Source organism: Helianthus annuus, chromosome 7, assembly GCF_002127325.2.
Source record: "Helianthus annuus cultivar XRQ/B chromosome 7, HanXRQr2.0-SUNRISE, whole genome shotgun sequence".
Taxonomy (NCBI): Eukaryota; Viridiplantae; Streptophyta; class Magnoliopsida; order Asterales; family Asteraceae; genus Helianthus; species Helianthus annuus.
Window position 1 is genome coordinate 107,462,987 of NC_035439.2, and position 15,049 is coordinate 107,478,035.

Consider the following 15,049-nt stretch of genomic DNA (forward strand, 5'->3'; position numbering starts at 1 on the left):
AGGCTGGGCACGGCCCCGTGTCCGCTGGACACGCCCCCGTGCCCGTCTGACACTCTCTCTCTTCATTAATTGTAATTCGCAATTACAATTAATGCGCCTGCTGTACTTTCGCCACGCCCCCGTGCTCACTGGACACGGCCCCGTGGTGGGCAATAGAAGCTTCTATAGGTTTGTCTTTTCTGCTGCTTCTTGGGCACGGCCCCGTCCTGGCTGAGCACGGGGCGTGTTCAGTCTTCTGACTTCTCTTTTCTGCTTGGGAGGATGCCGTTGAGGGGTCGGGCAATCCACTTTTGTTCCTTTTGTTGTATTTATGTTAGAATTAGTTGTCTTTTTGCTTCTTTTGTGAATTTGAGCTCATTTTATCCTGAAAATACAAAAGGAAGACAAAAACACTCTTTTTCCAACATTAGTACTTAAAAAGGGTTAGTTTTATGCCTCAATTGATGTAATTTATATGTTGCATTTTACACACATTAAATATCCCCACACTTGAACTTTTGCTTGTCCTCAAGCAAAACTCTTTAATATGTGGCTTACACTCTCAAATGGAATGGGTAAAAGAGAAGGTTTTTGGCTTGTCATAGAGTGTCGGGAATCCAAGATCTTTTTGGGTTTTATTTTTATTTATTTACATTCCTGTTCGTCATGATTTATTTAGAACGTTTCATAAGAGAAATTACTTATTTGGGCATAGCATGCCTTTTTTAAAATTTCATTTATATACAAGTTCACATACCTCACGGGAGAAATCACTCAACACTCGGCCGAAGGTGTATTTTTAGTGAATCACTCGAGAGCGGCATGGAACTTATTCCTACCATAAGCTTGCCAAGCAATCAATCCTCCTCCTTTTTAACTATATACCTTTGTAAATATCAAGAGGACTTTTTGGGTGAAGGGTTAGGCTTGGGCTAAAGGTGGGGGGTTGGGTTAGTGGTTAGTAAAAGGGCGAAAAGCGTAAAAAGCGTCAGTTTTCGTAAAACACTTTGTTTTAGTGACTTTTTATTTCGAAGTATTTCTCCAAACAAGCTTTCATTTTAATAGCTTTGTTTGTTTATTTCTAACTTCATCATTTTTTTTGGTCATACGAAAAACCGAGCTTGTTACTAAAATAAAGGGTGAAAATAAAAAGGGTTTTGGTGGGTAAAAAGGTTTAAGGGTAAAGAAATGAAAGGTTTAGGCTCAAAGGGGTTAACTAGGGGGATTTTGGGTAGGTGATAAAAAAATTGAAAAATAATGGTGTAGAAAGAAAAATGGTTAGTCCTAATGCCTCCATCATTTACTTACTTGGGTTTAAGTTGGTAAGGACCGGGAATGAATCGTCGTGGCAAGTTCTAGAGTTGTAAGAAACAAGCGGCTATTCACACAAGAAACAAAAAATGAGCATTTAGTCTAAAGATGTAAATTTGTATGCTCAATAAAGGCTCAATACTCACTTTTGTGGGAATGGGTTTTTATGTGATCAAGTATATATAATCAAATTCTAACTAAGCTTGTCATGCCGTTTCATAATTTTCTTTTGTTGGTTCTTGTTATCACGACGCTCTCGGTTGTAAAATTGTAAAAATATAACCTTATTAATCTTAGGATTCCTAACTTAAACTTTAGACAAGTAAAAAAATGAAAATTTTTGAAAAAATTTGGGGTGTTTAGCGGTTCCAATAGAGTTTTGTGTAAGGCTTGTTATTAGGACTTACAAAATTTCAAGGTTTTAGCTTCCCCCCCCCCATACTTAAATTACACATTGTCCTCAATGTGTCCCAAAAATAAATTTTTAGGTTGATTGGATGTGTAATGTGGTGTTAAAAAGAAAAAAATTATGTTTGTCTTTTCTGCTGCTTCTTGGGCACGGCCCCGTGCTGGCTGAGCACGGGGCGTGTTCAGTCTTTTGACTTCTCTTTTCTGCTTGGGAGGATGCCGTTGAGGGGTCGGGCAATCCACTTTTGTTCCTTTTCTTGTACTTATGTTAGAATTAGTTGTCTTTTTTGCTTCTTTTGTGAATTTGAGCTCATTTTATCCTGAAAATACAAAAGGAAGACAAAAACACTTTTTTTCCAACATTAGTACTTAAAAAGGGTTAGTTTTATGCCTCAGTTGATGTAATTTATATGTTGCATTTTACACACATCAGCATCATATGATTAACAAACCCTATATTGATCTACAATACTGTACATGTGAGCCGATTTTATACCAAAATCAATCATATATCATTCATAAATCATTGTATGAGAACATAACAATCACAATATCATTTAATAAAACAATAACCATTAGACACTAACCGATTCAAAGGTAGAACAAGAATGATCCGAACAAGAAAGCATCGGGAGGTGGGGATAACTTGCCGTCGGCTTCGAGAGGAGGGAAAGAGAGAATAGAGAATTAGGGTTTTGTGTGTTGTATATTTTGCAAGTAATGAGAAGCAACCCCCACACATGGGTGCTTGTATTCGCATAAAAGGGAGTGGGCCGTACCCGGCTTTAGGCTGCCCTTGGTTTGATTACCAACGAATGTGGGCCAAGAGTGATGTGCCCAAGAGGGCTTGTGCGATTACATTATATATACATATATAACACATATTCACTTAACATGTAATATAACATTCAAACTCATGATATTACATTGCAACAAACACATAAGTTAATCATAGCACGTTTATACAGGTTACACCAAAGTACAAAGAGAGGTTTGAAATACGAGTTGTCACAATAACAACACATATTCATCAAGATTTCTTATGTATTCAAGTTTATGTTCAAGTTTCTTTCTTGTGATTCTTAGTGTTCTTCAAGATTATCATTATATAACATCTTTTAACCACTAATATAAGATGCAAGATAGCAAGATCAAGGTTCTTACCACTAGCTCAGGCTAGGGATGATCAAGTGAAGATAAGAGATGGATAAAAGCAAATGAAAGAGGTCCTTCAACTTCTACAATCTCCTAGCTCCTTTGTGCACCTTCTAACACACTTGCATATGCTTGAAATGTATGAGGGATGATCGAAAATGGTGAGTGTGTGTGTGTGTTGAGTTTCGGCCAAGAGCACAAGGGGAAGAAGGAGAGAGTTGTGTGTGTTTCAATGTGTGTAAGAATGAGCTCATGACCTTGATGTGATATACTTATATCCAAATTGTGGCTTTAACTTATGGTTTAAGTGTTCTTAAAGAAGGAACACAATCTAATATTTAATTGCAAGAAAATCACAAGTGTGGGGGCCATGTTGGTCGTCCACTAGGTGGGGGGGGGGTAGTAGGCTAGGTTTGTAACTAAGTTAGCTACTTAGGTTAAAAATCAAGTATGTAGTTAGGATTTAGTTACTAGATATTTTATGAGGTGTTATGATGTTCGGGGACCATAACTAGCTTGGTAATGCTAAAACAGTGCTTCTAGTGTAAATTTGGTGTTTCGGGTAGTGTCCGGTTATTCGGTTGGTTACCGGTTCGTTAAGGTGCTAAACTATGCAGTTTAGTGTGCTTTATGTTACTTTTTGTGACACTTTTGATTCCCGATACTTAGGAAAGCATCCAGGGCCATTTAACCATATTTCTGCATGATATTAGATTGTCTAAATGCTGAAAATTGCTGATTTTTGCTGAATTCAGCACTTTGGGTGAGTTTTAGACACTTCCCGGCACTTAAACTATCACTAGAAAGGCATTTTTATGATCCTTACTTTCCTACACACTATACTAGTGTAGTACTTGGTTTCTGGCTCATTCTGTGTCTCAACACACTGTCTGTCTATGTACTGAACTCCGTCAGCATATTTCTGATTTATCTGATAACTGTGCTAACTGTGTTTCGTGCATCATTTGAACTAATAAAGTTCTCATGCAATAATGATATGACATTAAGCAATATGTGATGCACATGTATGTGTATGGCAATAATAAGGAAACAATTAAAGTCATTAACTGAAATTCAGCACAGTCATTAAGCACTAATCATGGTTTAATAGTTGTACGGATACCTGAAATTTTGACAGTTGTCAAATTCTCCCCCTGTTAAGAAAATTTCATCCCGAAATTTTAAGCTTTACTACTAGCCGCAGGGGTGTTGGGGAATAAATGTAGGTACTTTGCTTTCATGCGGTCTTCATGTTCCCAAGTAAACTCTGGGCCGTGACGCGCGTTCCATCGAACCTTGACAAGTTTAACACTACTTCTCCGAGTCTTGTTAAACTTCCAATCAGTAACCTCAACGGGTTCTTCTGTAAAGTGAAGTGTGTCTTCAATGTGAACTTCGTCAGCAGGAATAACCACTGTTTCTTGTGTTTTACTCTTCTTGAGATTAGATACATGGAATGTATCATGAACGACGTTCAGTTCCGCTGGTAGCTCCAACTTATATACTACAGGACCAATCCTTTCCAGGATTTTTAACGGTCCGATAAATCATGGGTTTAACTTTCCACGCTTCCTAAAGCGTGCCACATCTTTCCAAGGTGAGACTTTTAACAGAACCTTATCACCCACTTCAAATTCCAAAGGTTTCCTTCTTTGGTCCGCATAGCTCTTTTGTCGATCACGAGTCGCCTTGATGCGCTCTCGGATCTGCATGAGCTTATCTGTCATCTCTTGGACCAGTTCGGGACCAACCAACTGTCTATCACCTGCATCTGCCCAGCATAACAGTGATCGACATTTGCGTCTGTAGAGAGCCTCGAACGGTGCAGCTTGAATGCTTGTATGGTAGTTGTTGTTATAGGAGAACTCAACCAAAGGAAGATGAGTGTCCCAACTGCCACCCAAATCCATTACGCAAGCTCGCAACATATCTTCAAGCGTCTGAATCGTTCTCTCACTTTCACCGTCCGTCTGTGGATGAAATGTTGTGCTCAAATTCAACTGAGAACCAAACGCTTCTTGGAAAGATTACCAAATCCTTGACACAAATCTTCCGTCTCTGTCAGATATAATCGAGATAAGCACTCCATGACGTGCGACTATCTCCCTTAGGTACAGCTCAGCTAGTTTCCCAGTGTTATCCTTCTCTCTGATCGGCAAAAAGTGCGCAGATTTTGTCAGACGGTCCACGATTACCCAAATCGTATCATGACGTCTGGGAGTCTTTGGCAAGTTCGTTATGAAATCCATTGAGATCTGTTCCCACTTCTACATGGGTATCTCAGGTTGCTGCAGAAGACCTGAAGGCTTCTCATACTCGGCCTTCACTTTGGCACAAGTCAAACATTTTCCAACATAAGTAGCCACATCACCCTTAAGTCTTGGCTACCAATAATAATCCTTAAAATCTTGGTACATCTTGTCAGATCCTGGGTGGATCGAGTACCTCGATTTATGACCTTCATCGAAAATCACATCTCTAAGACCATCAAAGAGGGGAACCCAAATTCGTCCCATAAAAAACAAGGTTCCTTCCTCTTTGGGTACTAACTTTTTCTCCATTCCACGGAGATATTCATCCTTAAGATTATCTTTCTTAAGAGCTTCTCTCTGTGCAGCACGAATATGCAACGAGAGGTCTGTCTGTATAATCATCTCCAAAGCCCTAACCCTTATGGGCTTAATCCTCTCTTTCCGACTTAAGGCGTCTGCCACCACATTCGCCTTTCCTGGGTGATATTTGATTTCGCAATCATAATCGTTTAACAGCTTCACCCATTGTCGTTGTCTCATGTTAAGCTCTTTCTAATCGAATATGTGATGTAGGCTCTTGTGATCTGTAAAGATCGTGCATTGGGTGCCATACAAATAATGCCGCCATATCTTCAAAGCAAACACCACTGCGCCTAATTCCAAATCATGTGTGGTGTAATTCTTCTCATGAACCTTTAACTAGCGCGAAACATAAGCGAAAACCTTCTGTCGCTGCATCAGCACGCAGCCCAATCCCTGACGCGAGGCGTCACAGTATACCACAAAGTCATCGATGCCTTCGGGTAGGGATAAAATAGGTGCATCGCAAAGCTTGTTCTTAAGCAGCTGAAAAGCTTCTTCTTGTTTATCTCCCCACTCATACTTCTTGTCCTTTTGAGTAAGGGAGGTCAGCGGTTGAGCGATTTTAGAAAAATCCTCAATGAATCTGCGATAAAACCTAGCTAAACCCAAAAATTGTCAGATCTCGGTTAGCGTCTTCGGAGTTTCCCAATTCTTAATCGCCTTGATCTTGGTGGGATCCACATGGATTCCATCTTCATTCACTACATGACCAAGGAACTGTACCTCATGCAACCAAAACTCACACTTCGAGAACTTAGCATACAGTTTCTCCTTCTTGAGCAGCTCTAAAATGGCTCAAAGGTGTTGCTCATGTTCTTCCTTCGTCCGCAAATAAATCAAAATATCATCGATAAACACAATCACGAATTTATCAAGATATGGCTTGCAAACTCGGTTCATCAAATCCATAAACAATGCCTGCGCGTTTGTCAGACCAAACGACATTACTAGAAATCGTAATGCCCATAACGAGTTCTAAAGGTAGTCTTCGGTATACTCTCTTCATTGAATCCACAGCTGGTGATAACCTGATCAAAGATCGATCTTGGAATAGTAACTCGAACCTTGAAGTTGATCGAAGAGATCATCAATCCTCGGCAAAGGATACCGATTCTTGATGGTTAACTTGTTTAGCTCTCGGTAGTCAATGCACATAAGAAAACTACCGTCCTTCTTCTTGACGAACAGAACTAGAGCTCCCCAAGGCGAAGCTTGGTCTAATGAATCCCTTGTCTAGAAGCTCCTGGAGCTGCGTCGACATCTCTTGCATCTCGGAAGGCGCAAGTCGATAAGGTGCCTTGGCTACAGGCGCAGCGCCTGGAACCAAGTCAATACGGAATTCGACTTGTCGTGGAGGTGGCAATCCTGGCAGGTCTGCAGGGAAGACTTCAGAATATTCCCTTACCACAGGGATATCTTTCAGCTTCGGCTCTTCGGCTTCTTTATCAACAACGTGCGCCAAGACGGCAACACATCCTTTCTGCAAAAACTTTCGGGCCTTCAAACAACTGATAATCCTTAGAGGCGTATCATGCTTCTCCCCATGAATCACAATCGTCTCTTCATTCGTCATCGGGATGCGGATAATCTTCTCATGGCATACGATCTCAGCTTGGTTACTTGACAACCAATCCATTCCAACTACCATGTCAAAACTTCCCAATTCGACTGGCAGAAGATCAAGCGTAAACTCACGCTCTCCAAGCTCTATCACACAACCTCTAATCACTTCGTTCGCTTCTACTAGCTTTCCATTAGCTAGTTCTATTGAATACGGGATATCTAACTTACTGGCAACTAACCCAAGTATTTCTTAAATTCTAGAGATATGAACCTATAGTCGGCACCAGTATCAAATAGCACAGATGCAAAATGTTGGTTGATAGGGAACCTACCAGTGACTACGTTCGGATCCTGACGAGCTTCCCTAGCTCCAATGTTGAAGACTCTTCCCTGAGCTTGATTGTTTTTCGGGCAATCCCGCTTGAAATCCCCAACATCTCCACAACCAAAACAACCCTGGCTTCAACCATTCCCATTTCCATTTCCATTTCCGCCCTGGTTGTTGTTTGCTCCACGGTTTCCGTTCCCATCTTGATTTCCAGAACCACCACGATTTCCATTTCCAGCGAAATTTCCATTTCCTCCTTGATTACGATTCCCAATCTGATTCCTATTACCGTTTCCACCACGGTTTCCATTACCATTTCCACCAGATCCTCTATTTCTTCGTCCAGTACCGTACCAGCACGCCTCCCTGGCATGCCCTACCTTGCCACAGTTCTCACATTTCCCATACCTACATCGCCCTGTGTGATGATGCTGACAAATATCACACTTGGGCAGGGTGCCCATGTAACCTTTCCCTTTGTTCTCAGAACTTGTAGCACCAGTCCTGACCTCGGCTAGTGGATTAGCATCTCTTCTCTTGTTACCACTGTTGTTATTTCCTTGGGTACCCTTCTTAAAATTCGAGAACTTCCTCTTGTTCTCTCCTGATGACTCGACATGAGTCTCCTTCTTCTTTCCCTCAGAGATTGAAAACTTGTTCAACCTAATTGCTTCTTCAGTCAATGCCACGCTCAAATCAATGGCTTTAGTGATCGTTGGAGGCTTGGAAGTAGTCACTATGCTCATAATTTGGGGTGTTAATCCCCAAATGAAACGTTCAACTCGCTTGAACTCTGGCTCTACCATGTAGTGGACAACACGAGACAGGTTATGGAATCTCTGTACATACTCAGCAATCTTAGGTCCATCCATTTTCAGATTCCAGAACTCAATTTCCGACTTCTGAATCTCTGTCCTTGAACAGTACTTCTTGCGCATCAGTTCTTTCATCTCATCCCAAGTCATACCATACGCTGCAGCCTCACCTAGAGTCTGAACCTGGAGGTTCCACCACGACAAAGCTCCGTCTAGGAATAGTCCAGAAATGTAAGTGACCTGGTGCTCTGGCGCACACTTGCTCATTAGCAGCACGGAATCTGTTTTCTCAGCCCATCTTACGAAAGCTACAGCACCTCTAGTGCCGTCAAAGTTTAGAGGCTTGCAGTCTAGGAACTGCTTGTAAGTACAACCTGTACAAGCAACATCATTCACAGAAAGAATTAGCAAATGCACATGGAATGTCCAAACGTATTGTAATGTGTCTTAGGTGACTTAAACATTATCGTGAGGTGGGTTATTTCCTGAGGTACCTCCACTGTGTTCAGAGCGCAAGGCCTCATGTTGCGCGATTGCCTGTGAAATCCGTTCTTGCAGTTCTGCCTCTGTTGTGGGCAACTGAGTATTCCTTCGAGGAGGCATCTTCTATAAAGAAGATTGTATAGGTCAGGTCTTAATCGTATAATAAATAGTACGTATGTAATAGTGTTTATCATAACAAGTAAGCATGTAATCACCACAATCATAGCACAAGCAAGTAAATTAACAACGTATTTAATGAGAACATGACGATTGAGTTTTCATTGATCATCGACCACAAATATTGTTACATGTTATACAAAAGTATCGTATCAAAAGGGAACACAGGGTCACACTACCCTTGTCCAAAATGTCTATCAATCTACCAAAAGTCATACAGTCAAAAGGTGGTCTCCAAAAGGCTTCACTAGCTCATCTCAATAGTGGTGCTCTCATCAAAAGCAAGCTACCTACATAAAACCAAAAACCGGCTATGCTGATGGTGGTGGAGGAGGAGGTGGAGGAACAAAAAGCAAGCTGCGCACATGCGCAAGCTCCTCCTCAAGCTGATAAACATGACGTAACAGGTAACTGATCTGCTGCTCAATGGTAAGAAATCGAGTATCAAAAATGGAGTAAGCGGTGCAGGAGGATGCGAAAATGGGGACGGTGATGAACGAGGGGGAACAAAAGCAGGCTGACACGGACATGGTAAAGGACGCGGTGTCATCTCAAGCTATAGAATCCTACGACTCATGATCTCATACTGAAGCTGAAGTGATAAGAGTAGCTCATCCCGTGTGTAACCAGTAAAGTGCGAGGGATGGTAGGGATCCGAAATCGGCATGGTGTAAGGTGGAAACCATCTGAGTGGCTCATTAAGTGGTGAAGAAGTAAAATGAGCATAAGGTGCAGACTGGGGTATATGGGGAAAAGCTGCTGAAACATGAGGGTCATGGCTAGGCTGCTGGCCTGAAGTGCCCTCCCCTGGATGGGGTGCGGGTATGTCCTGCAAGAAAACAATAGGGAGATCAACACGGTGAACATTAGACTCCACTGGGTGAAAAGGAGCAACATTAGCAGGTGTGGGTGCAAGTGGAGGAGTGACTGGCTCAATAATAGGAGGGTCAGCGGGTGCAGGAACTGGATCCGGTATGAGAGGTGCAATGTCAGGTAAGCCAAATGGAATAGGGTCAAGATCAGGTAAAAGCTCAGGAGCAGGTATCGGCTCAGGATCAGCAGGTGCATCAACAGGCTGATCAGCAGGGACAAAATCAGGCTCAAGTCCAGGCTCAAAGTCATGTGGAGGAGACTGTGCAGCTGACATGGCCGTATCGTCATTAGAATCAGTGCCATAACGTCACAATCCAACTGCCTGTAAGGCGGAAGATGACACAGACTCAAAGGAATCTGGGACAGAGTGTAAGCTAGAATCAGAAGAAACCTCAGTAACGGGGATCCCAAGAAGTGGAATAGCAACAACGTCCTCATCAAGCTCTCCGTCACCATGAGCATCATCGGGAGGATCATTAACAAACAGATCAAAATCATCGTCAAAAAGATCATCAAAAGACCAATCCTCAGGTGGGATGACCATGAGAGGAATGGGAGCGAGGATCGGTGCCACGACATGCTCACCATCGGATCGTGAACTGGAATGGGAATAACAAAAGGATCCTCGTCTGGAATACCATCAGCAATCGGTAAATCATCTCCAAAATCAGGCAACGCAAATGGCTGGAAGTCGTCGTCGTCTAATATCATCTCTGGGTCGCTCTCTGTATCAGAAGTAAAGATCTCTAGCTCTGGTGCAATCTCGTCATCTGAGACTACAGCCATAGGGTCATCGTTATCGGACAATTCGCTCTCTGAAGACGACATACCGCCTGTAATATAGCAATCATAACATATGCACATATATTAACCACTACATTATGCAGTCAAAGTTAATGAAATCATGTAATCAAGTATCCTTCCTAGTCTCCCAGACTAAACCACCCAGTCTCCCAGACTAAACCGCCTAGGTAACTGTGCATTGTGTTTCTTGTCTTTTTATTTTGTAAAAATGTCTGTTTCCTTGGATCTGGGCGTTTCGTGTATGCAATGAAAACATGTTGTAAAAATATTTTCGTGAGTGCCCTAATGATTGTAGTCTAGACTCGAGAAGGAATCCTAGTTCGTTACAATCGAAGCTCTGATGCCAAACTGTCACACCCTGACTTTTGCGGAAGCGTGATTATGTGTGACTTGCTTAATATCATTGCATTCAATCATAACAACAACTATATGATAAAACCATAGATGTTCATCCATTAATTAAGTTTAAAAACATCACAAACATCATTGTTGGAAACATAGACTTCAAATTCAAATTTTACAAACCATACGAATTGTTTAGAGTTCCACAAGGACTCATCAAAAGACTCTAAATAAAACCAGGCTTTGGGAGATGCGTCTCGTCCAGGATAAGACACACTAACCAAACCCTAAGACAACGGATGACATCCTTTATTCTTAATGCAACTTGGAACATCCAAACGCCCGCTAGATCCACTTTTAATTCCCTGAAATACACGTAGTTTGAAAACATCAATAGAAGTTGAGCAAGTTCATGTGTTTGTCTTGTGTGCACGAATAAACCTTTGAATCAGTGAAAGTATGTAAGTATGTTTGTAAATCCTGGTATGAAAGAGAATATGAACAGATCAATTAATGGTTTGCAAGGCCATCAACATGTGTGCAACGGTGTAGGAAGGCTCAATCCTTTGCGTATTTCGTACCGGGACTCCCGGCTGGAATGACATAGTCACCACATACGGTCAACTCGCGGACCCACGGGTGGGGCTCGCAACACCCAAATAGATCTATAACTCATGCCCCTCGGTCCTTATAAAGGATTAATGGTCTCAGGTTAACGCCTACCCATTCACATGATCTAACAGTTCATTTCTTAGTTATTCATTTGTATCATAATCATTTGTAACATGTACTTGACCCCCGAAGATATAAAACGAAAACAATTAAACAAAAGGGGGATATGAACTCACAGTCTCGCGTCTTCGTAAACACCGTAACTCAAGGCTTCACCTGGCGTACACGACTACCGACAATGTACTAATGTCTATTAGACGAGCGGGTCGTGCCTTGACTTAGTATTAATTAGTGTCTTTATTATTATTCCAAGTTATATAATTATTTGTTAAAATATTAAATATTTAACTTAAATTATATTTATTAAATTTTGGAATAATAATATATTTTGACTTGATACTCTTCATTTATTTCCTTCCCAAGGATGAGTGTATTCGTATTCTTGTATTTATATATTTTTGCCATGTATTAGGGTCGTATTCCGGTGTGTATTTATACGTATGAAAATACGTATTTTTATTGTATTCATTAAGTATTCTTATGCTCAATTTCGTATTAACTTTTCCCGAAATATTATTTTTAACAAAAGTTTACCAATATATATTTCCAAAATATATATTTTAAGAAATATTATTTATAATTTTTCTTTGGCAAAAATATTTGTATTTTCATATAGGTTCCAAAAATAAAATATTTTCAAGTCTAACTTAGAAAATATATGTAAACTTATTTTTCTCCAAAAATGATATATTTCATATTTATTTGAGAAAACATATCTTTAACCCCCAAAATATTATATTTCATGTTTGTTGAGAAAATATATATTTCTTTCAAAAATAATATATCTTCTAAAAATTTCAAGAAAAATATAATTTATACTTGCCAAAAATAATATATTTTCTCTTGTAAAAAATATGATATATTCTTGTAGTAATTGTAAAACTCATATGTTTGTTCACTTAGTGTCCAAAATATTATTTACCAAAAGTATGCTTGTGAATAAATTTTCCGGAATATTCTGTAAGTTACATTCTTTTGTTCGGTTTCACCAATATTTTGTGTAAATGTGTATTTTCATATTCTTGGAATTTTGGTAATATTTTGGATTGTAATTTTTGGTATTTTATTGAGTTATATTATTTCAAGTCCTAAAATATTAGAACTAATACACATAATATACAAATAAGGATTATTGGATTTTATCACCCCCAACTATTGGCCTTTGGCCGTTGCCACCCGCAACTAACACTTTGACACCCGGCACCCCCAACTTGACTTTTTGTTTGCACTGGCACCACCCAGTTAAATCTGCTCTAACTTGGTTAGTTTTTTGTCCGACGTGGCACAATTTTGCTGATGTGTACATGATTACATGGCGCTAATGTGTTATATCCTACTTAAAAAAATCCAAATAATAATCATGTCAAACTGTGTCGATAAAACCATCACGATCCGAGAAGTATGGTCTCACAACTTACAATCCGAGTTCGATATGATCCGATCCATCATTGATAGATACCCATATATCTCAATGGACACAGAATTCCTGGGCGTTGTATACCATCGATCCCACAAGCATTGTCGACCGTCATATCATTATCAGCTTCTTAAGTCAAACGTTGACGTTTTGAACCTCATCCAGCTCGGTCTCACCCTCTCTGATTCTTCCGGTAACCTTCCGTTTATCCATGGGTCCCGCCAACGTTACATTTGGCAGTTTAATTTTTATGATTTTGATGTCACGCGTGACGCCCACGCGCCCGAGTCGATTGAGTTGTTGAGGAATCAAGGGATTGATTTTGACCGCAACCGGGTTGATGGGGTTGACTCGGTTGAGTTTGCTGAGTTGATGATGTCATTCGGGTTGGTGTGTAATGAATCAGTGAGTTGGGTGACGTTTCATAGCGCGTATGATTTTGGGTATTTATTGAAGATTCTCACGCGCCGTCGTCTGTCGGATGGGTTGCCGGAGTTTTTGGAGAGTTCGAAGGTGTTTTTTGGGGATCATGTGTATGACGTGAAGCATTTGATAACACATATGCAGCCACGTAATCATGTACACATCAGCAAAATTGTGCCACGTCAGACAAAAAACTAACCAAGTTAGAGCAGATTAACTGGGTAGTGCTAGTGCAAACAAAAAGTCAAGTTGGGGGTGCCGGGTGTCAAAGTGTTAGTTGCGGGTGGCGACGGCCAAAGGCCGATAGTTGGGGGTGATAAAATCCAATAACCCTACAAATAATCACGTACATGGTTACTTCTAAATATATATATTTTCCTAAATACATATTTAGTCACTTTTATTTATGAAAACCAACCTCCAATATTTATATTTTTGTAACAAAATTTATGGCAAACTTTATGTGAAAAATTCATGGTTTAAAATACACTTGTAAATATTTGTTTGGAAATAGTTTTCTAAGTGTTTAATTTTTAGAAAAATTTTGCCATAGTTTCCCCTAAAAATGGAGGTTTCCATACCTTGAAGGTATATCATTTTCTTTTGTAAAATCAACACAATCAATTCACAATCAACAACAAACAATCTTTACTTACCAATTTTGCCAAAAAACAAGCATAATCTACTACTTCATGAACTTGAAAATTTGTAAAAATTTATAGTAACTTACTAGTGTTCTTAGTAAGCCTTGTTACCCTTTAAAGTGTAGTTATTTATTCATACATCACATTCTTGAAGAATTTAGACTTTCACAACTTGTAAAATGATTTTTTCTAAAAATCAATCATTTGAATTTTTCTTGTTAACAACATATTTCTACACTTGATTTAACACTAAAACATGGTTGGTTTCTTTAAAAATCATAGTTATGTAAATCTTGTAATTTAAACTTGGTTTCTTGAGAAAACTATCTTTAAAATCATCCATGTTCAAGACTAATAACATGTATCCATCTTCATTTTACACAAAATCATCTTTGTTTTCAAGTTCATGTTTCACATATTAGGATGATCATCTTGATTATTCACAAGATCATCCTCTCACTTGCTAGATCATGTGTTTAATCACAATCTAGCAAGTCTCATATGATGTTCAACATAAACATGTATGAAGAACAATCATCAAGCATAACAACACATATTCATCAAGATTTCTTATGTATTCAAGTTTATGTTCAAGTTTCTTTCTTGTGATTCTTAGTGTTCTTGAAGATTATCATTATGTAACATCTTTTAACCACTAATATAAGATGTAAGATAGCAAGATCAAGGTTCTTACCACTAGTTCAGGCTAGGGATGATCAAGTGAAGATAAGAGATGGATAAAAGCAAATGAAAGAGGTCCTTCAACTTCTACAAGCTCCTAGCTCCTTTGTGCACCTTCTAACACACTTGCATATGCTTGAAATGTATGAGGGATGATCGAAAATGGTGAGTGTGTGTGTGTTGAGTTTCGGCCGAGAGCACAAGGGGAAGAAGGAGAGAGTTGTGTGTGTTTCAATATGTGTAAGAATGAGCTCATGAACACTTGATGTGTTATACTTATATCCAAATTATGGCTTTAA

General features: G+C 39.7%; 3 protein-coding genes across 3 annotated transcripts; 1 reads left to right on the forward strand and 2 right to left on the reverse strand.

Moving 5' to 3' along the window:
* Positions 1 to 7,493: 7,493 nt before the first annotated feature.
* LOC118480229 (N66 matrix protein-like) lies at positions 7,494 to 8,441 on the reverse strand. Its single transcript, XM_035974963.1, has one exon. The coding sequence runs from the start codon at positions 8,439 to 8,441 to the stop codon at positions 7,494 to 7,496; it is 948 nt and encodes a 315-aa protein (XP_035830856.1).
* A 949-nt stretch (positions 8,442 to 9,390) lies between these two features.
* LOC110866445 (SH3 domain-containing protein C23A1.17-like) lies at positions 9,391 to 9,981 on the reverse strand. Its single transcript, XM_022115592.1, has one exon. It carries the CDS (start codon positions 9,979 to 9,981, stop codon positions 9,391 to 9,393), a length of 591 nt encoding a protein of 196 aa, XP_021971284.1.
* Positions 9,982 to 12,945: 2,964 nt separating this feature from the next.
* On the forward strand, positions 12,946 to 14,147 carry LOC110866446 (probable CCR4-associated factor 1 homolog 11). The gene is made up of 2 exons (XM_022115593.2): positions 12,946 to 13,554; positions 14,124 to 14,147. The coding sequence occupies exons 1-2, from the start codon at positions 12,946 to 12,948 to the stop codon at positions 14,145 to 14,147; spliced, it is 633 nt and encodes a 210-aa protein (XP_021971285.2).
* Positions 14,148 to 15,049: the final 902 nt, after the last annotated feature.

What these genes read in the sequence shown, in the direction of transcription:
- LOC110866445 (XM_022115592.1), bottom strand. Translation starts at nt 9,981, where the DNA reads ATGTCAGCTGCACAGTCTCCTCCACATGACTTTGAGCCTGGACTTGAG.
- LOC110866446 (XM_022115593.2), top strand. Translation starts at nt 12,946, where the DNA reads ATGTCAAACTGTGTCGATAAAACCATCACGATCCGAGAAGTATGGTCT. An exon ending in TGTATGACGTGAAGCATTTG is followed by an intron (nt 13,555 to 14,123) that starts ATAACACATATG and finishes TACTTCATGAAC; the next exon opens with TTGAAAATTTGTAAAAATTT.
- LOC118480229 (XM_035974963.1), bottom strand. Translation starts at nt 8,441, where the DNA reads ATGAGCAAGTGTGCGCCAGAGCACCAGGTCACTTACATTTCTGGACTA.